Genomic DNA, 21,243 nt, shown 5'->3' on the forward strand with positions numbered 1-21,243 from the left:
GCATTGTTCCCATTTTGTCCTCTATTTCGGATTCAGTTCTTAAACTGGTCATAACTTTCGCATTCGAACTCCGATTGAGACATTCTTTGTATTAAAACCGATTAGCAAAAAATTCAAAATCATGCAGGTTTGGTGAATTTATTTTTCCCAAAAACTAGTCACAAGATTGTCTTTTCAAGCTCGAAAGCTTTTTGTTAGTTTTGAGCATATCTTCTGAATTTTCCACAGGCCACGTCTTTCACTTATTTAAGCTCAAAGCGGGCATACATTGCTACAGAAGATGGAGGTTATGTTAGCACTTTTGATGTAGAGGAAGACATTGAAGATGAACCTGCTTCAAATGAATATCAAATGGGAGTTTCTGTGAGCTTCGAAGATGCAGGCAACCAGTGGATTTTTATTGTGCAGCGAGTCCTCAGTACATAGATGGATGAAGCAGAGAGGCTGCAGCGCTATAACTTGTTCTAGATTTTATTTGTGATTAAAGATTGACGTGCATGGGTCATCATCGATGGAGGCAGCTACAACAACTTGGTGAGTTCTGATTTGGTCAAGAAGCTTGAATTAACCATGCGTCCTCATAAGCATCCATATCATATTCAATGGCTCAACGACACCGGTAAGGCCAAGGTAACACAAACAGCCCAGGTGCATTTTTCCCTTGGTCCCTATTCTGATTTTGTAGATTGTGATGTGGTACCTATGCAAGCTTGTTCACTTTTGTTGGGACACCAATGGGAATTTGATAATGATGTTGTCCACCATGGTAGAAATAATACATATACACTTATGCATAAGGGCCAAAAAATTATTTTGCAACCCATGACGCCTGCTCAAATTGTACAAGATGATAAAGAGAAACTTGCTAGTGAAAATACACAAGTTGATGCTAACTTTGCAAAATAGTTAGTAATTAAATTGAAAAATCTTGTGATTCTTGCTAATAAATCTGATCTAGCAGAGATTAAAGATGTGTGCTATGCTTTGATATGTGATAGTGCATTTGCCCCCTATGTGAGTTTTGGTGTATTGATGACATCCAAATTAAAGACTAATGATATCTTAATGAGATATATTGAAGCTTTAGTCCCTTGAAAGCTTTAAAAGAGTTGATCTAAGATGAAATGGTATCCCTCAATTCTTTAAGTGTAAAAAGTGGACGAACCCAAAGCGCTCTCCAAAGCCTTTTTATTTTGTTTTGGGTTTAGGTATGCCGTACTATAAAGAGGAATGCAAGTTTAGGTGGTCTGAGGAAGATAGAGTGCTCAAGCTTGAAAATTAAATCAAAAGACAGACACAAAATCACCTCACGAACACTTAGAGATAGTTTGTGGACTTTTGGTAGCCAGAAGTCTAGGTGTGAGCCAAGAGTTTTGGCTGTCGAAAGTCCCATCGTTTGGTGCCAAAAGTCCCAGCACTTGCTGACTTAGCCATAGCCCGCCTACGCATCTTCGCTCATCGGAAGTCCCAACGGGAATTAGGAGTTACAGGTGTCAAAATTTTTGGCTCCCTCCAGAAGTCCCGACACTTCATGACTTAGCCACCTGAGCATCTTCACCCATCAAAAGTCCTGATAGAAGTCATAAGTTTCGGGTGCCGAAAGTCCTGGCTTCCGCCAAAAGTCTCGAGGCCTTGGGACTTAGACGCCTGGCTTGTCATGTCTATCGGGAGTCCTAACGAAAGCCAGAAGTCCTAGCTACCAGAAGTCCTGGCGACCGCCGAGAGTTCTGACAATATGTGGGCAAGCCTTGTGGACTATCTACGTGAACAGTGTTTTTGCGTTGAGCCGGAAGTTTCAACGATCTGTGTCGAAACTTCTAACTCAGATCTGAATGGTTGGATTTGCCTTTGAGTATAAATAGCTCTCTACTCTCTTCTAACCAAGGACCACTCATTCATTGCTCACCATCCTTCATCCAAAACAACTCCCAAGCATTCAAGGCACCCCTCTCCTCTTCCCTTTGGTCCAATCTTCGATTCCCCTAAGGTCTTGAGTGAAAGGAGAATGGATTGAGTGAGAGAATCACTTTGGCAAGCTTGAGCACTTGATTTCTTTGTCAAGCTGGTTGGATTTATATCTATTACTCTTGGGTTCTTAGAATGCTAGCCGGCTAGGCATCGCCCAGGAGCTTCCATCTTGTGGAAGAGCCTTGGGAAGTTTGTATTACCCTTAATTTCTTAGTGGAAAGCTCGGCTGACCTTTGTGGTTGCTTTGAGAGAGGCAAGGAGATGGAAGAGACTTCGACCTTTGTGGTCACCTCAACAATGAGGACGTCGGAGCTCCTTTGTGGGGTTGCCAAACCTCGAGATAAATTCTTGTGTTGTTGTTGTGATTTGTGCTATCATATTTGTTCTAGTTGGTTTGTCTTCCTCCCCAACTCTCTTCTTAGGGTTTGGACTCAATCTACGAAGTGGTCACCTTTCGGCATCAAAGAAGCAATCCCAACACTTCACCTTACCACTAGGGAGTGGGGTTGTAAGATATGTTTCACTCAAAGTACATTTTAGCACTTGTAGTGCAATTCTCGTAGGTGCTAAAACTCCCGGCTGTTTGCGTCGGAACTTCCGAGTGCCGGAAGTTCTGGCCCAAACTGTTGGGACTTCTGACTGTCACTGACATTTGACTTTGAGATTACACTAAAAATTTTAGATACACCTATTCACCCCCCTCTAGGCATTGTTTAGATCCTTTCAACTGGTATCAAAGCAAGGTCTTCTTTTAGCGCTTCATCATGTGAGAAGAAATAATGTCGAAGACCGACAAGATGTAAGCCGATGCCACCGAGATGGCCAAGAAGATAGCTGAAGAGTTGATGGCTGCTCAAGTCAAGTTCTTCCAAGATGAAATGAAAAAGATGCAAGATAAGATGAGCAAGATGAAGGAAGAATTGAGCAAGAAGGTTGATGATGCAATAAGTGGCAAGAATGATGCAACAAGTGGCAAGAATGAAGCAAACAAAGATGCCGCTAGTGATATTGGAGCCGGTGAGCATGCTCATGGAAAGGGAAATATATTCAAACATGAACTTCAACTATGGGCAACTCATCAAAGGTTCACCTCTACATACCCCTTCCATCAACATTTGTAAGCCACCTTACTTTGATGGAACAAGATACACCGATTGGTCCTACAAGATAAAGATGCATCTCATTGCCGCAAGACTTTGGGAAGTTGTGGATGTTGGTGTGATGATTCCTACCGATGAAGATAGAGAGATAACTCAAGAACAAGTGCACAATCTCCATCAAAATGCACAAGGCATAGCATTGCTTGTGTCAAGCCCAAGTCCGGATGAGTTTAGAAAGGTAAATGGAATGGAAAGTGCAAAGCAAATTTGGGATACTTTGAAAGTGTAATTTGAAGGAGATAAGAGTGTTAGAAAAGGCAACATTGAGTTACTTCTTGGTGAATTGGAAAGATTTGTGTTCTTGCAAAATGAAACAACACAATCCATGTTTGATAGGCTTATGGCATTGGTCAACCGCATAAGTGCTCTTGAAAGCACCGAATGGGATGACAACAAGGTTGCTAGAAAGATGTTGAGAACCTATAGAGCCAAGAACAATATGCTAGCATCCGTGATCATGGAAAGGCCTAGTTATGATGAGATGACACCCCAAGAAGTTCTTTCAAAGCTTAAGCATCATGAGTGTCTAGATGAAGATGAAATCAATGCTCATAATCAAAATCCTAATGCAATGGGATACAACAAAAATGCAGCCCTAAAGGAAACTCAAGCTCATGAAGGCAAATCTTCTAGTCAAGAGAAGAAGAAAGTGAAGGATGATTCTTCAAGTGAAGAAGAAGAGTCTGGTGAAGAAGTTGCACTCATCATTAGAAACTTTAGAAAGTTTATAAAGAAGAAGAGCAACCGAAAGACTTACGGTGATGGGAAGAAAAGGAACAAGAAGAGGTTTTGCTATGGTTGTGGCCAAACCAGTCATTTCACATCCGATTGTCCTAATGAGAAGAAGAAGCACAAGCACGACATGGATGAAGACAAAAAGAACAAAGGCAAGAAGAGAGGTGAAGCTCATCTTGGTGAAGAGTGGGAGTCAAATGATAGTGACTCAAGTGATGATGAGAAGAAGAAGAAGGGAGCCGCAAACATTGCCGTCCACCACTCTTCGTCACCGACCATGATCTTCCCTGACTCGACTTCACCACCAAAACTCTTCCCCAACTTATCTTCATCACCAAGGCTCTTCTCCAACCTCATCGACAATGACTACTACACTCCAACTTGACTCATGGCTACAAGGGAGAAGGTACATGTCTCATCTGATCCTTCTAGTGATGAGTATGATAGTTGTGATGAGAACATAGAAGGCTTCACCACCAAAACTCTTCCCCAACTTATCTTCATCACCAAGGCTCTTCTCCAACCTCATCGACAATGACTACTACACTCCAACTTGCCTCATGTCAAAGGGGGAGAAGGTACATGTCTCATCCGATCCCTCTAGTGATGAGTATGATAGTTGTGATGAGAACATAGAAGAACTTAAAGCAACCATGATACAAAAATTTGGTAGAAAGGCCTACACTAAAATAAAAATGCTAATGAAAAAATTAGAGAAGAGGGATAGATGCTTGGAGATGCAAGGAGACATAATCACTCAAGAGAGAGACAAGAACCTTGCACTTGAAGCATCTATTGCTGAGGAAAAGATGAAGGTTGAAAAGTTAACCGTTGAATTGTCTTTAACCAATGACTCAATTGGGAAATTGACTAAGGAACATTCCTTGGTTAATGATCTAGTGGCTAGCGTCAAGAATGAGAAGAGTATAGCTCAAGAAAGTCTCACAAGCTTGGAAGAAAAATATTGAAATATTGAGCTAAACTATAGTACTCTTTGGGTTAGCACTTCAACTTCTCCTAAGGCAATCGAAGACTCTAATGTCTCCACTAGTAATGGTTGTAAAAGATGCTATAAAATTAATGTAAATGCATATGCAACTAACCTTGTTGAGCTAGAGAAGAAAGACAAGGAGATTCATAGGTTGAAGATGATCTTGAAGAATGGGTGCAAGTGTTAAGAGCAATCCAACAAGACTATATACAAGTCATCAAGGCACCCATCAATCAAGGAAGGCATTGGCTACAATAGGTATGATGGAAAGGCCAATGGAAGGAACATGACCAATGGTGTGCCTTCTGTGAAGTTCAACAAGGGCATTGCTCTTGATGAGCTTATATGCAAGGGAAACAACAAGGTCTACATTCCGAACATCCAACCTACAAGTGACAAGACAATAAAGACGAAGCAATTCGAGGTCCCCAAGCCATAAGCACCACTTCCACGGTGCTATGCTAGTGACTATATGTGTTGTTGGGGCAAGGATGGTAAGATTGTAGTCAAGTATGTTGGTGCCCAAAAGAGAAAGGAGATTATGAGGAGTGTTTGGGTGCCCAAGTTTTATGTGACTAACCTCCTAGGCCCCAAATCTGTTTGGGTACCTAAAACAAGAGCTTGATTTGTCTTTGTAGGAATATTCCTTCGATGGAACAAGTTGGGTGGTGGATAGTGGTTGCACCAATCATATGACCAGAGAGAAGGACATGTTGACATCATTACAACCTAGTCATGACCAAAGTGGGAACATTGTGTTTGGTGACAATGGAAAAGGAGAAGTTCTCGGTTTAGGTAAAATTGCTATCTCAAATGATAATTCTATTTCTAATGTTTTACTTGTGAATTCGTTGAGATACAATTTGTTGTCCATTTCATAACTTTGTGAGATGGGCTGCAATTGTCTCTTTATGGATAAGGGTGTGGAATTTTATAGAAGGGAGGATTCCTCTATTGCATTTACAGGCCATTTAAAAGGGAAACTCTATCTAGTTGATTTCACATCAAATAGAGTAAATCCCGAGACTTGTTTAATGGCAAAATCTAGCATGGGTTGGTTATGGCATTGCCGACTTGCCCATGTTGGGATGAGGAACTTGGCCAAACTTCAAAAAGGTGAACACATCCTTGGACTAACAAATGTTTCTTTTGAGAAAGATAGGATTTGTAGCGTATGCCAAGCAGGAAAGCAAGTTGGAGCTAAACATCCCGTCAAGAATGTTGTGACAACCAAAAGGCTATTGGAATTGCTTCACATGGACATATTTGGACCCATTGCTTATATAAGCCTTGGTGGTAACAAATATGGTTTCGTAATTGTTGAGGATTATTCTTGTTTCACTTGGGTATTCTTTTTGTGTGACAAGAGTGAAGTACATTGCATCTTCAAGAAGTTTGTTAAAAGAGCCCAAAATGAGTTTGATGTCAAGATCAAGAGAGTTAAAAGTGACAATGGGACGGAGTTCAAGAACACCAACATTGAAGAGTTCCTTGATGAAGAAGGAATCAAGCATGAGTTCTCGGTTCCATACACTCCACAACAAAATGGTGTTGTGGAGAGGAAGAATCGAATGCTCATTGGAGCCGTAAGAGCAATGTTGGATGAATACAAGACTCCAACCAACTATTGGGCGGAAGCGGTTAGCATGGCATGTCCTGCTATCAACCGCTTATATCTTCACAAGAAAAGGGACAAGACTGCCTATGAACTTCTAACCAGTAAAAAACCTAAGGTGCACTACTTTAGAGTTTTTGATTCCAAGTGTTTCATACTTAACAAGAAATCCAAAAGCTCAAAGTTTGCACCAAAGGTTGATGAAGGTTTCATGCTTGGTTATGGTACTAATGAACATGGATATCGTGTTTTTAATAAAACCACCAGTTTGATTGAAATCATGGTAGACGTGACTTTTGATGAAACCAACGGCTCTCAAAAGGAGCAAGTCATTGTTGAGATTGTAGGTAATGAAGAAGCTCCACATAAAGCCATCAAGAAGCTTGCAATTGGTGAAGTAAAGCCCATTGAAGATGAAGATGATGACAATATTGTGCATGTTGATCTTGATCCAACCACTCATCATATTTCATCCAATGAACATGGTGAAGCTTTCTCAACAAGAAATGATCAAGATGGGAGATCAAATGAAACACAAGGTCATTCTCATGAAGATGGTGTCAACAATAAGCAAGCTCAATCTCAACTCAACAATGAAGAAAGAAGTGAAGACAATCCTCCAATCGATCATGACCATGATGATGAAGATGATGGCCCCATCCAAAGATCCACTCAAGTGCCACATCCTAGAGTGCATCAATCCATTCACTGGGATCATCCCATTGATAACATATTGGGGAGCATCCAATGAGGGGTAATGACATATTCTCGTTTAGCAAGTTTTTGTGAACATTACTCGTTTGTTTCTCCTTTGGAACCTCGTAGGGTGGAAGAGGCACTTGATGATCAGGATTGGATGATAGCCATGTAAGAGGAGTTGAATAACTTCACTCAGAATGAAGTCTGGTCCTTAGTGGAAAGGCCCAAGCAAAATGTGATTGGAACCAAGTGGGTCTTCCACAACAAGCAAGATGAGAATGGCATGGTGAAAAGGAACAAGGCAAGGTTGGTGGCTGAAAGATTCACTCAAATTGAAGACTTGGATTTTGGGGAAACCTATGCATCGGTGGCTAGGCTAGAATCGATTCGAATTCTACTTGCATATGCCACTCATCATGATTTCAAGCTATATCAAATGGGCATGAAGAGTATATTTCTCAACGGCCCCTATCCGAGTTGGTGTATGTAGAGCAACCACCAGGCTTTGAAGACCCCAAGTATCCTAACCACGTCTACAATCTCGACAAGGCGCTCTATGGCTCAAACAAGCCCCTAGAGCTTGGTATGATTGCTTGAAGGATTTCCTACTCAAACAAGGGTTTGAGATAGGAAAGGCCGATGCTACTTTATTTACTCGTAAAGTCAATAATGATATCTTTGTTTGCCAAATATATGTCGATGACATAATATTTGATAGTACTAATGTGGCTTTTTATGTAGCAGAACCATCTAATTTATAAGAGCACAAGTACAATGGCAGCTCGCAAGTGGTCACACTATCATATTTGAGCCCATATAAACCTGGTAGTCCATCGAGTACCACGAAGGGTCTCGATTAACCATCAACATACAACCAAGATCATACATGATTCAATAGACATGTCACATGTTACATCAGTTCACAAAAACAACATCATACAATCAAAGTACGATTAAGAGTTATTACAAACCTTGTTCAAATAAAATAGTCGCAGAAGCAATTAAGTTTGAAAACCAACACCTCACATCATTGTTCCAATATAGTGCTAGTCCATGATCACAACCACAAAAGCATTATAGAGGGAATTAATGAGAGATGCCTTGCCCAGGGCCCTACTCCTCGTCCATGGCTGGATAGAAGCAGTTCTTATAGTAGCCATGATAGACTGTCCATCTGCAACAAGTGGGAAATAAACCCTGAGTACGAGAAGGTACTCAGCTAGACTTACCCATCATAAACCAAAAAGAAAGTGACTCCAAGGATCATGCAAGGCTTTATAAGTGGATCTAGATTGACAACATTTTGCATGAAAAGCTACTAATTCAGTTATACATTTATAATTTAGTCATCAAGTTAATTATAGCTATTCATCTCTAGATTAGCAACTAACATGTGCAAAACATATGGTATATCATTTAGTAGCATACAGTAGTAACCATAGCCGGTGTAGTAATTCCATGTTCTTCATAACCATCATTCCATAATACACTTACTACGATGTTGGAGCTAGCCAAGTTTCTCACTATCCAGGAGAGATGATGATTCGAATCGATTTCAACCAGCTGGGAAATTGTTCCTAACACAAACCTAGGCAGACCAGATCAATGGTCACCTTAGGTCACCTTTGGTACAACTTAGGTCCACATTTCGTGGGTTCGACCAGCGCCGCACTATTAGGGACAACCAGCTACCAGGATATTTAGGCCTGGCCTGCCCTTGGGCTCATGTTTGGCTCCCCACACATCCTAAGTACCATCTAGAGTGAACACTTTTATAGAATGGGGCTCAGCCTAAGTTGAGCTACTCAGCTTCGCGGTCGAAATGAGTTATCCGGCCAGCTAAGTGAGAGGCTTGCATTCAATCTCGATAGAAGTGCCAACAACGGTACGGTCCTTAACTGGTATAGATGGAATCACATGAGTCAACCTACACATAGACTTCACCTGGCCTCCATTTATATTACCCCATGGTTCTATTTCACGATAGCAAATATAGCCAACCGTGCTTTGGTATCCACCTATATCTCACAGGTGACTAGAAATTACCCGACTTCTACCGGTCTAAGCATGGCTAAGCATATATTTGATCCTGGACCTACATAGGGTTAAAGGTGTATTTCTAGACAAGGAAGTTATATGCATCAAGTGGTTTCAATCAACTCTTATAACCTAATGCATCAAACATAAAGGACTCAAGTGATATTTTGTAAAACATGGGAGGCTTAAAATGCTTTGGGGCTTGCCTTTGATAAAAGAAGTTGGCATGTGGTCTGGGCACTCAAGTAAGTCTTTAAGAGTTTGCTCCTCTCCTTCTAGAGCTACGGCCAGGTGCCTCCTATTGTTCCTTCGGCTCTTCTTCAAACTCAAATAGAGTTATCCCTTCGGACGATCCTATATGCATGAGCATGGAATAAGATATCATGGATGCATATATAATGACAAATAGCATAGGATATAGTGTGATGAAATGCATACTCCTAAGTGTTCTCAATAGCATTGCCTTAAGGTGATAACAATTGTATTTTCTTTTACTAAGTAGGTGCATATCTCTTCTCTACTAACTAAACAAACACTTATGTAGATCATTATCTGGACTACATGGCAGCAGGCACTTGTTTTGACTATAACAGGAGTTATACACGTCTAATTAATATGGTTGTCAACTTTCTAGAATGATTATGAAATTGCCTACCACTTTCTTTTAATCATCTCAAAGTGATTCAGCAGTTATCTAGGTCCAACAATTCAATCTTTCAGATCTATCTAGAAAGCAAGCATTTCTGACAGCAGACTTCTAATAGCCATAATTCTCAAACCATAAGACCTATGACTCTAAAAATTTAATACCAGGTAGATAAGTAAGTTATATACAACTTTGTTATTAACAAGTTATACAGAAAGGACAATTGTCATCATGAAATTATCACCACAACAGAAACTATACATGCAGTCATCCAGTTGAATTATAAAGCAATAATTAACTAGTTGCATACAACAAATTACTTCTAAGACTAAATAATAACATCAATAGATCATATGCATCACAAGCACCATAGAAAACATCATGGTTAAACATAACTAATTTATTTATATTCATTTATTAATTTTGTTAGATAATAAGGGGATTTAAAGGATAAATATTTCCAGTACTCAATAAATCCTGAGAAAATTATAGTAGCCTACATATGACCCTAGTAGTCTACTATACAAATTTCATGCAATTTGGATAAGTATATCTACCTCTACTAAAATGACAAGTTATATAGGTTTATTTTAGTAAAAATTGTTTAGCCTAATGAGAAGTGTCAAGCAACAGATTTAATATTTTTCTTACTTTCCTCTTAGCACAAGAATAATGTGTAAAAATTGGCATGACCATATGTTATGTATCTTTACCCTGTTTAATTTCACTAGAAATTAGCAATTAATTAAGATTAAATAGGAAGACCATATTTCAAGTATGCTTACTGTAGGTTTAATATTTTTTTTCTAGCTAGAGCATGTTAACACAAGATCATCAAAATTGTAATCACAATTTTATCACCTTCCTAGCTCAATATATGCATTTTACAAGATATAAACTAATTTAAAAGCACTTATTTTGCTCAATTTAATTCTTCCAAAAAATACCCTAAGCAGTTGATTTCATATTTTTATCAAATAGTACACTTCAATATGAATCTAACAAAATTTGGTTCACTCCATTTGGATACTCCTAGCTCCAGATATGAATTTTTGAAGTTTGTATTCAAATATGTGAAATTAATTCAAAAACCAAATAAACCCTAACTGCTAGGTGCACCCGGTCTATACACCCTCAGGCGCTGACATGCGGGGCCCATAGTCAACCCTGGTCCCACACGCTAGTGAGACATGGTAGAGCGTCGGCTTGACCGGCGATGAACTCGCCGACAGCGAGGTCTCCGGCGGCGTGGTCGGCACTGATGTGTTCCCCATCTCATTCCACATCCAGCGAGCTAGATGGTCGAACCTCTAATGACGGTTGTCTATGACAGCGGCACTAATGGAGGATGGTGGCGCTGTGCTATAGTGGGCTCATCATCTCTGGTGACGACACGCCTGGGCGAGCACTACTATGGCTTCAAGGCTACCGAGTGAAGATGTAGGGTTAGGTTAGGGCAACGGTGGAGCGATGGTGAGGTTTGGCTGTGTGCATGTCATGGCAGCGGCGAGAGCATGGCGGTGAGCAGCCATGTTCCGACGCCAATATGGTGACATTAGCTCAATAGCCAGTAGGGTGAGTTAGAGGTGACCCTAGGCTAACCCTAACGAGAGAAGAGAGCGAGTGAGACGACACGGTGGAGCACAGCCATGGCTAATGCAAGCTCGGCGGTGCTCCTGTGATGGCCGTGGCAATGGCGACACGACCTGAGGCTATACCTAGGCTCAAAACGTGGCAATGGTGAGTCGGTGAGGTGGAGCAAGGTACAACGGAGCTGTGGGTGCAAGGAATCGAGCAATGGCACCACAACGGTGGTGCGCAAGCATAGCGGAGGTTGCCGGCGATGGCACGGCGCTCGGCTTTGCTTGGGCACGGCAAGAGTGAGAGCAAGGTATGGCAGAGAGAGTGAGAGCGAGAGAGTGAGCGAGCGTGACGCGACATCCTTTTCTGCCTGCTCTAGCCTGACCGGTGGGTCCATCACCGGTGGATGGCCTCCATGTGGCGGACATGGCCTAGCACTGGTCAGCCACGATGGCGCGCGGTGCTCTGTTCAAATTCGGCCATCAGGCCGACTAACAGCGTGACTTCATGCACCTATAAATCCTAATCCATGGTGAATTAGTGCAAACTTCGTTAATAGAATTTGTAGAGCTATGTGAGTACTACAACTTTGCTTTAAGGAGCATGGTCTAATTCGAGCTGGTTTTCAAACTATAATTCTCCAAAGTAGGCTACTTTGAAATTGAAAACCAGTTCCACACTTAGAAAAATTTTCTAAGTTACAAACAACATTAAGTTGAAACTTATGAGCTCTATTTGACAAAGTTAGGCACTGAGTTAGCTCATGACCCTTAAATAAAGTTTGTTACCCTTGATGTGAACTACAACTTTTATTTAGGTCACACAGCCATGCAAACATTCTAAGCTACTGTTCAACTTTGGTCAAACTAGCATCATGAAAATGGCATTCCAAGGTAACCCAACACTTAGAAGCAAAATTGGTTCATGTCATGAATACAAAAGTTGTTCCATTTACCATCCTAGATGTATCTAAGGTATTGTTGTGACCTTACAACCATTTCATACATTGGTCATACATGATTACAAGCATAAGCTTATATATATAATCAACATTTCATGCGATAATGTATAAGAATGAGATGAAATTTCATATGCTCATGTTCATGAATGCTTGGATGATGCTTGTGCTCATGAAATGCAAGTGCCAAATGCCATGCTTAACACTGGGGTGTTACATTTTGTGAGGAATTTAGTAGGATTATGACAAATAGTTTCAAGATGTCCATGATGGGAGAGTTGAAGTTTTTTCTTGGATTCCAAATCAAACAACTCAAGGGTGGCATGTTCATAAGTCAAACCAAGTACACCAATGACATATTGAAGAAGTTTGACATGGACAAAGCCAAGCCCATCAAGACACCTATGCCAACCAATGGACATCTTGACCTTGCCCAAGGAGGAAAGGACGTCGATCAAAAGGTATATTGCTCCATGATTAGATCCCTCCTTTACCTTTGTGCATCTAGGCCCGATATTATGCTTAGTATATGCTTAGTATGTCATTTGATGGCCATTAAGAGATTTTTTTGATATTTAGTGCACCCTCCTAATCTTGGCTTGTGGTATCCTAAAGGCTCCACTTTTAAGTTACTTGGCTATTCCAATTTAGATTATGCTAGTTGTAAAGTAAACCGAAAGAGTACCACCAGGACTTGTTAATTTATTGGTAGGTCTTTGGTGTCTTGGAGCTCTAAGAAGCAAAACTCTATTGCTTTATCAACTACCGAAGCCAAGTATGTGGTGGCCGGTGCATGCTGTGCCCAACTACTTTGGATGAAGTAAACTCTCAAAGACTTTGGTTGTGAGCTAACCAAGATTCCCATTTTGTGTGACAACAAGAGTGCCATTAAGTTGGCAAACAACCCCATAAACCACTCTCGAACAAAGCACATAGACATCCAGCATCACTTTTTGAGAGACCACGAAGCCAAAGAAGATATCGCAATTCATCATGTGAGAACCGAAAAGCAACTAGCCGATATCTTCACAAAGCCCCTAGATGAGTCAAGATTTTGTGCTTTAAGGACTAAGCTAAATATCATTGATTCTCATAACATGGCTTGATGTCTTGGACATACTTTGTTTGAACTAGCTAGGAGAAAAGAATTGAGAAAATATTGTATGACACTTTCAAAATCTAATTTATAGTTTTTGTATGTGACTATTGCTTTGTGTTGAATGTTTGAAACCTAGTCCCATATGAAAATGATGTGTCCATCATATTTTTGCCCCATATGGCATGTTGAGCTTGAGCTAGGAAGTTTCTGAAGTTTCCTATGTCGAAAGTCCCGGCGTCTGTCGGAAGTTCCGACAGCTGGAAGTCTTAGCCCCAGGGTTAGAACTCTTGACTGCTGAAAGTCTCAGCTCAGGCCAAAACTTCCAACGTAGATCTAAGTCGACGCCCCTTTGATCGCTATTTGACCATGCTATTGGACCTAGGGGTTCACTTTTTTTACTCAGCCTGGCCTAGTTACTGCTTGGTAACTCCTCATTCCCCACCGCCCTGCCCGCCTTGTGCTGCCACCCTCATGCCCTCTGCCAACGCCGCCCTCGCACCCTCTACTAGTGCCATCATTGCCCCAGCACCTCTGGCGGTTGGTGGTATCACCAGTTGTCCCACCACTCTCGAGTACCACCACCTCCCTGACCCTCCTCCTCTGTTCTCTTGGTGTCACCCTTCCTCTCCTTATCGTCGTGTGGCCGTTAAGGTGTGGTGTGTGGTTTTCGTCGATCTGCCCGTGAATTGGATTCAAGCACGTCATGCTCATTGTGGTTTTTAACATTTCTTCATTCTCTTCTCTTTCTCAAGGTACAATTTCTATGGTTATCCCTAACCCTAATTCCAATATACCTTTGTTTTTGCCTCTTTTCTTCCTCCCTCTCTCATCCTCTACCTTCCTTGTGTGAATGGCTGCGTAGATTTGGAGCCCCACGTATGGATTAGGCACCAAAGTGTGCTAGAAGTCCTGGCTCCAGGGCTAGAACTCCCGACCGCCAAAAGTCCTAGCGATAGTCAGAACTTCTGACCCTTTGGTCGCTACTCCCTCCATGTTTCTCCATCTCTAGACTCTCGTTCAATATTCTTTTGCTTTGATTCTTAGTTTCTCTTCATTTTCCCATAGCGATGGTGTTGGCGCAAAAATGTGGTCATGCAATCAACACACAGCAAGTTGGACGATCTGAACGAAATAAGATTAGAGATTTGCTTGGCTTCAACACAGGACCAGTTGATCCTAAAAATCCTAAAGGCGTGCCAGTCAATTTGACCTACAATTGACAAGAAGAGAAAGCTTATCAGTAATTTAGAGTGGAACATGCTGGTTTTGCCCAGGCAGTTCCAAGTATGCTGCTTCGAGAGCAGCCAAACAGGGGAATCAACTAAATAGCAGATACGAGAAGAAATCAACTGTTAAGGACTGTGATGATTGTGGGTCATGATTGGTTTATGATAACAAGTACAATACACCTAGATATAAGTAATATAAAGAAACATCATCAGCTAGATGGATATAACTAGTGTAAAGCATTGAGCCGATAAGTTTAACGAGAAAAGATATAACATACGAACAAATCGACTGTCTAGTATAAATGAATCTACAAACACTCTAGATCTAATTTGTTACCATCAACACTGAGGTTCGTCTAGATTGATACAACTATGATAATGATAACAAACTAAAACTAAGGAATCTATAAAACCATCTATATATCGATAGGTTCATGAAAAACATGCTATATGTGTGAAAGCATAGGCGAATTGGCTAAATTAGCCGATGCATACATAGCAAACAAACATAGTACATATCTCAATCATGAACAAAACCACTAATCAATGATCTCTAATCCAAAGTTTTACCAGTGAGGTTCGACCGGATCGATGTAGCTATGGTAGTGTCATTAGATTAGATCTCATTAACTAGTGAGTTTATCCAATTATGATGATATGATGCCGATCTATCTCTATCTCAATCAGGTGATTTGTTATAATTAATGGAACATTAATTATAACAAGATCGATAACTGGTGAATCAACCAAAAACAGCAAGGAAAATCTTACTAATCTTAGCAGATTCGATAACTGGTGATATTGTGTTAAACAACAAGTTATTTAACACAAGATTGATAAATTTGATCTATATTATGATTCGTAAGAGATCAATCAGCTGATACAGCCTTAAAAATAATGATATAGATTGATAACTAACTTATATTATACTCATAAAAGATCAATCGGCTGATACACCTTTACAGGTATGATACAAGTCGTGACGGTACTCACAGACAAGCAGGAGGTCGATCGATTGATGCAGCCCTGCTTGTTGAAGAACTCGTAGAGATCTACAGTACTCCTACTCCTAAGGGTTGGCGTGAAGCTGGAAAAGTAATTGTATTGATTGATTGGTTGTCTGTGTTTTTTGTACAATAACCGGGGTCTAATATTTATACCTGTAACCTAAACATGAATCCTACTTAAATACGACTCATTACAATTTTTGGAACAAAAGAAAACATTTCTAACTTAAAAAATAACTTGGACCCTAATCTTTTCCTTTGTGTAGAGTCTAACATATTTTCCCCCGATGCCATCTGTACGTAGTCCATCGATGTTGTTTGCTGACATCATCTATAAAATAGCCGATTCCGACACTACATCAAAAACCAGCCGATATCGATTCACATCTGATCAATTCCTTGATGATATAATCTCAGAAGCTTTGAGTTCCCGCTTTCTTCTTTACAAATTTTGGTGTAAACACATGCCCCCCAATTTTGGGATAAAATGATTGTATTCCAAAATATCTCAATCACCGTGTCGGAACTGTTTATTCCGAAATATACACACGACTCCTAATTTCTCAGTCCGAATTTCATATAATACCCCAACAATATCATTTCCAGCTCACTCGGCCTATTCGCTTTCCCCTTCTTTCTCGAGCAAGCCTCAACAACCAAAGCTGCCGTCCCAAGGCCTTAACCCTAGCGAATCCTCTACGCTATCAAGTTGTTATTCAAGTAACCTTCCTCAGATTTAGATCCATTTTAGCTACAATGGCAACCAACGACCACATCCTTGAGTTATGCTTTCAAGTTCCCATCTTCCAAGTATTAGCTGTTACCCTATATTTCCTTTTTTCTCAAATTTATTCTATCTGGTTTCTAGGAAATAAGGAACAAAATTTTAATTCCATCAGCTGTTGTTCCCAATGTCTATTATCTTGGGCCTATGGATGACCCTAATCCATTTGACTTTATTAATCAAGAAACCAACCAAATCCCCTTCAAATAATTTGTATTAGATTTGTCCTCCTAGAACACCAAAACTCCCTTTAGAAATTGGCCCAAAATGCCTAAGGGACGGAGAGATTGGTTTCATAGGGTATTAGAGGAAAAGGCTGGAGATTGGGAGATTTATGACTTAAATCAATGCTTCACACTCTCACTGTCTGGATTGGAGAGGAATGATTCACTTCTTATTTCTACATCTTACTTCTGGTCCAACACCTTAAATGCTTTTGTTTTTGGTCATGGCCCAATGACCATCACTTTAGCCGATGTTTATATGTTGACCGGCCTTAGAATAACAGGATCAATGCAACCTTATGACTTCTTAAGTGCTAGATCCAAGAAATTAGCCAAAATATCAGACTGCACAGGATGGGCAAGCTACATTCTAAACCACATTGGAGACGGATCAACTATTGCTGAAAGGGAACATGTAGCTTTCTTGAATATGTGGCTGGAAAGATTCATCTTTTGTGGATCAACCTATGGTCCAACTTTCAATTATAAATACTTGGTAGAACATCTAGCAGCTGGTAATGAAATCCCTCATGGAAAATACCTGCTAGGATCTGCTTATCATCTGATGCACCAGGTAGCTGTCCAGTTGCTGAAGAATGAACTAGTGCATACCATTAGTGCCCCTTGGTGGTTGATACAACTATGGCTAAACCTGTATATGCACAAGATTGTAAGACCCGATCTTAGAAATTTGAGCTTTCCTTCTTCCAACTTTGCTGAAGATTACAAAGGAAAAGAAAGAAGAACTCGACAGTGCATGAATTATGGTGAAGCTGCATCGGCCATAACAATTGTTGTTGATGTAGGCCATCTCTTTAAGAAATTCTATAGAGGATTTGATGTAAACAACTTGACTTGGCTACCATATGATGAAGATGAAGACAATGAATTAGTTCTGCCTTCTTTATGAACTCGTCTTTGAGACTGCCATAATGTTATGAGGATTGTCTTTATGCTTGTTGTAACACCCTAGGTGTTTGGCTTCCACATTTGCACTTGCATTTCATAAACATGAGCATCATTCATCAATTCATGAGCTTAGAATTGTATGAAACATGCTTTTGAAACGTTGCAACATATTGTTATATTCTATGTGTGATTGTTTTAGGAAATGAATAGTGTGTAACACTCAAGTGCAACATGTGCAACTCACTTTAGTGAATCATGGTTAGCTAGTACAATGCCACAAATTCATGAAAACACATGAAGCAGGATTTTTAAACAGAAGTAACAAAGTCACTTGTTTTTCCTTGTTTCAATACATGTGATGCTTGAATTGGGTGTGACCAATGTGTGGTGTGGCTAATTATCCTCTCAAGCAACCTAGTTATACTTATAATGTCATTAGGAACAATGTTCATGTTGATCATTTTGCCTAATTAAGTTTCCAAGTCATGGTTTGACTAGTGTTGACCTCTAGAGCTCCTTGGTTTGACTGTTTAAAAAGTATAGCTTAGATTGTTTACATGTCTAAGCAACCTAAAGCAAAGTTGTAGAAAAGTATATGAGGAACAAACTTTGTTTAGAGGCCAAGTCATGAAAATGTGCAGAACATGCTCAAAAGGGGCCCACAAGTTAGTTTTGAGGTCCATTTGGAGGCTCTGAAAATTTTCTAAGTCACAAAGCCCATTTCATTTTCATTTGCTCGACTTGGTGATGAGTTTACTCATGATTCTTGAAGAATTAGGTGTTGGTCTTTTAATAGAAGTTGTAGCTGGTACATAGGGCTACAACTTTTATTTTGATGGTTTTCACTAATGATCAATGGCTTGGTAGTTTCAACACGTTGAATATGCACTTTAGACGTAGATGGCTTAACTGAATGGATGCTACAGTGGCCGACCATCTTCAGGACTTCACCGCCGCGTGGAGGCCACCCATTGCCGACGTACTGACTGACCAGGCCACGATGGGCTGCCACGCGCCACATCAAGCAACAGCATGCGCTCGTGAGCCTCCCAGCATCCCAGTTCATTTTGCCTCTCCTTCGCCTGAGCGCAGCGTCCGCCGCGACAGCATCGCCTCCACCATTGATGCCGAGCACGCGCCGTCGCCTATCTCACTTGCCATCGCAAAATCACCGCCTCTAGCTAACCCACAACTCCGCCGTAGCCTCCTCTAGCTCGTCCACCACACCGTTGAGCTGGTGAACCAAGGTAGTGGCCACATTTCAATTCCTGCCGCCGTCCGGACCTCGCTAGAGTTGCGCTCTCCATGGCCAGCACTGCATCGCTCCTCTCTTCCTTCCCTAGCTCCCGTCTAGCCTTCTTCGTCACGCACTGATGCTCGGGTGAAGATGTCACCATCCATGCCGGTCCAGCTAGGCCGGAACACGGCCACGCGCCGCCGTGCGCCATGGTCGAGCCGCCGAGCTCCGTGGCCGGGGTACTTAGGGGTCGATAGAGTTTGGGGTTAGGGTGTCAATCAACATGGGAGGTCGAGGCGGTCACGCTGGTGCCGTCCTCATCGCCGGAGACACCGCCGTCAGCGAGCTCCGCTGGTTTCATGTCGAGCAAGCCGTCTCCCCTGTTTTCGTGTTGCTGACGCGTGGGCCTAGCTGACAAGTGGACCCCGCCTAACAGTGACTGAGTATTCAAAGGATAGTTCAAATAACTCAGATTTGATTGTTGTTTTGTAAAAAAATGTATCTCTAGTTTTTTAAATCCAAATTGGGTGGTTCCAATTTTGTTAGGATCATGGTGAAGTGTAGTATTTAGGTAAAATATAACATGAACACTTATAGTGGAATTTTTGGAAGAATTAAATTGAAACTTGAAATGTGTTTTTAAATGAATGCAACATTGTTTAAATTATATCTTGAGTTCCTGTGATCCAAAAATTATGAAATATTGTCGGTGAGCTCTTCTTGATGAGTAGAAGCTCTGGTAAAAATTTGAAAGTCATTGCATGTATGGTTTTTGAGTTATAGATTTTCCTTTTATCATTGAATGATCCTTGTGTGAATTTTAGTAATTTATCTATGAATCCAATGACCATGAAATTTATTGGAGGATGTTCTAGTACCTTAAGGATTCTAGGAAAAATATAAAATCTATTACTTGACACTTTTCACTAGGGTTTCCTAATTATGTCATTTTAAGCCTTTATGCCTTGTCATTTTTGTGTAGGATGTTATGCTTTCTCAAATGATGTGAAATTTTTACAGTAGTCTACTTGGAGCATGTAGTACCTACTATAATTTTTGTAGATTAAATGGTGCAGTTTTCATATATGTTTATCATTCCTCTTAATTAATTAAATAAATTAAGAAAGGCATTAAAAGAAATGAATTGGGAGTGAACACTTTATTTTCTGGTGTTCTTGTGATATGTGTGATAAGTGAGTAAAGTTGGTTTTGTCCAATTATATGTTTACAACATAAGTTAATAAATATTTCCTTGCATTATGTCTTTCTAGACAGTTCTCGGGACCTTACAAGGTTCCCCATGATATTTTGGTTTGCTGGGAAAGTGGTGAATATAAAAGTTGTAGATAAATTATGTACTCCTGTCAAAATTTGGTGACATTTGGCCCAGTAGTTTAGGAGCTACAGCCATTCAAAATTACATCACAGTTTTGCCTGTTCTCTGTCTTGTTTGGACCTGATCATGTAGTTCTATAAATTCGACCTGGTAAAGGTTAGAATCATGCCTTGAGGTTTGAAAATGAATTGTAGGCAATTTCATAAGCTTTCCAAATTATCTTGTTGCCTATCATTTTGATTTGTAGATCTCCGGTCATGATCAGTTTACTATACCACTATATAAGTTCCTGTCTTGCTGAAATATGAATGTTTGTGTGTATGCTCAGTTGCGATGTTCTTGTTGATTGTTTAGGTGCTAGCCTAACTTGAGAACATGCTTAGGTGCAGGTGCTAGGTCCTTAACTAAATGTGAGCAATTGTACATTAGATTGTATAAACTTGGTAAGTTAAAGTGATTTGAATAGAGCTTAAGTTGGAAAATGAGGACTGCAGTAAGCATGTGCATTCCCCGAGCATTTCTAACTTTGTTCATGTGCATCCATGATATTTATCTTGCGCATACATGCAATACGTGTGCCAGAGAGAGTGATGCTTCTGGAGTTCGAGGGAGCGAGCCAGGAGGAGGAGCCCGAGGTTTAGGCAATCGACGAAGCAGCCACCGAGAAGGAGTTGCCCGAGTGCCCTGACCACCACCTGTCCTCTTTCCTGAAAGACAAGCCCCGGAGCATATTAAGTCTCCCATGTTTTTACAAATATCTTGAGTATCTTTTATTCGTTGATGATGCATTAAGTATAGGAATTGGTTGGAACCAATTGTTGCATTATATATCTATCCTTGTCCAGATATCGCACTTGAATCCTAATTAAGTTCAGGAACGGACTAAATGCTTAGCCATGCTTAGTGCAGTAGAAGTCGGGTGATTCCTGTCACCTGCGAGCTTTAGGATGAGGTGGATCACGGTTGGCTATATTTGCTATCGTGGAAAAGACCATGTTAATAATGCATTAAGACCGGGCGGAGTCTTG

At 40.6% G+C, this 21,243-nt stretch overlaps 1 protein-coding gene across 1 annotated transcript; it reads left to right on the forward strand.

Annotated features, from left to right (window-relative positions):
• Window positions 1–3,699: 3,699 nt before the first annotated feature.
• LOC136454695 (protein pxr-1-like) lies at window positions 3,700–4,248 on the forward strand. The gene has a single exon (XM_066455027.1). It carries the CDS (start codon window positions 3,700–3,702, stop codon window positions 4,246–4,248), a length of 549 nt encoding a protein of 182 aa, XP_066311124.1.
• Window positions 4,249–21,243: the final 16,995 nt, after the last annotated feature.

This window comes from Miscanthus floridulus, chromosome 5 (assembly GCF_019320115.1).
Source record: "Miscanthus floridulus cultivar M001 chromosome 5, ASM1932011v1, whole genome shotgun sequence".
Taxonomy (NCBI): domain Eukaryota; kingdom Viridiplantae; phylum Streptophyta; class Magnoliopsida; order Poales; family Poaceae; genus Miscanthus; species Miscanthus floridulus.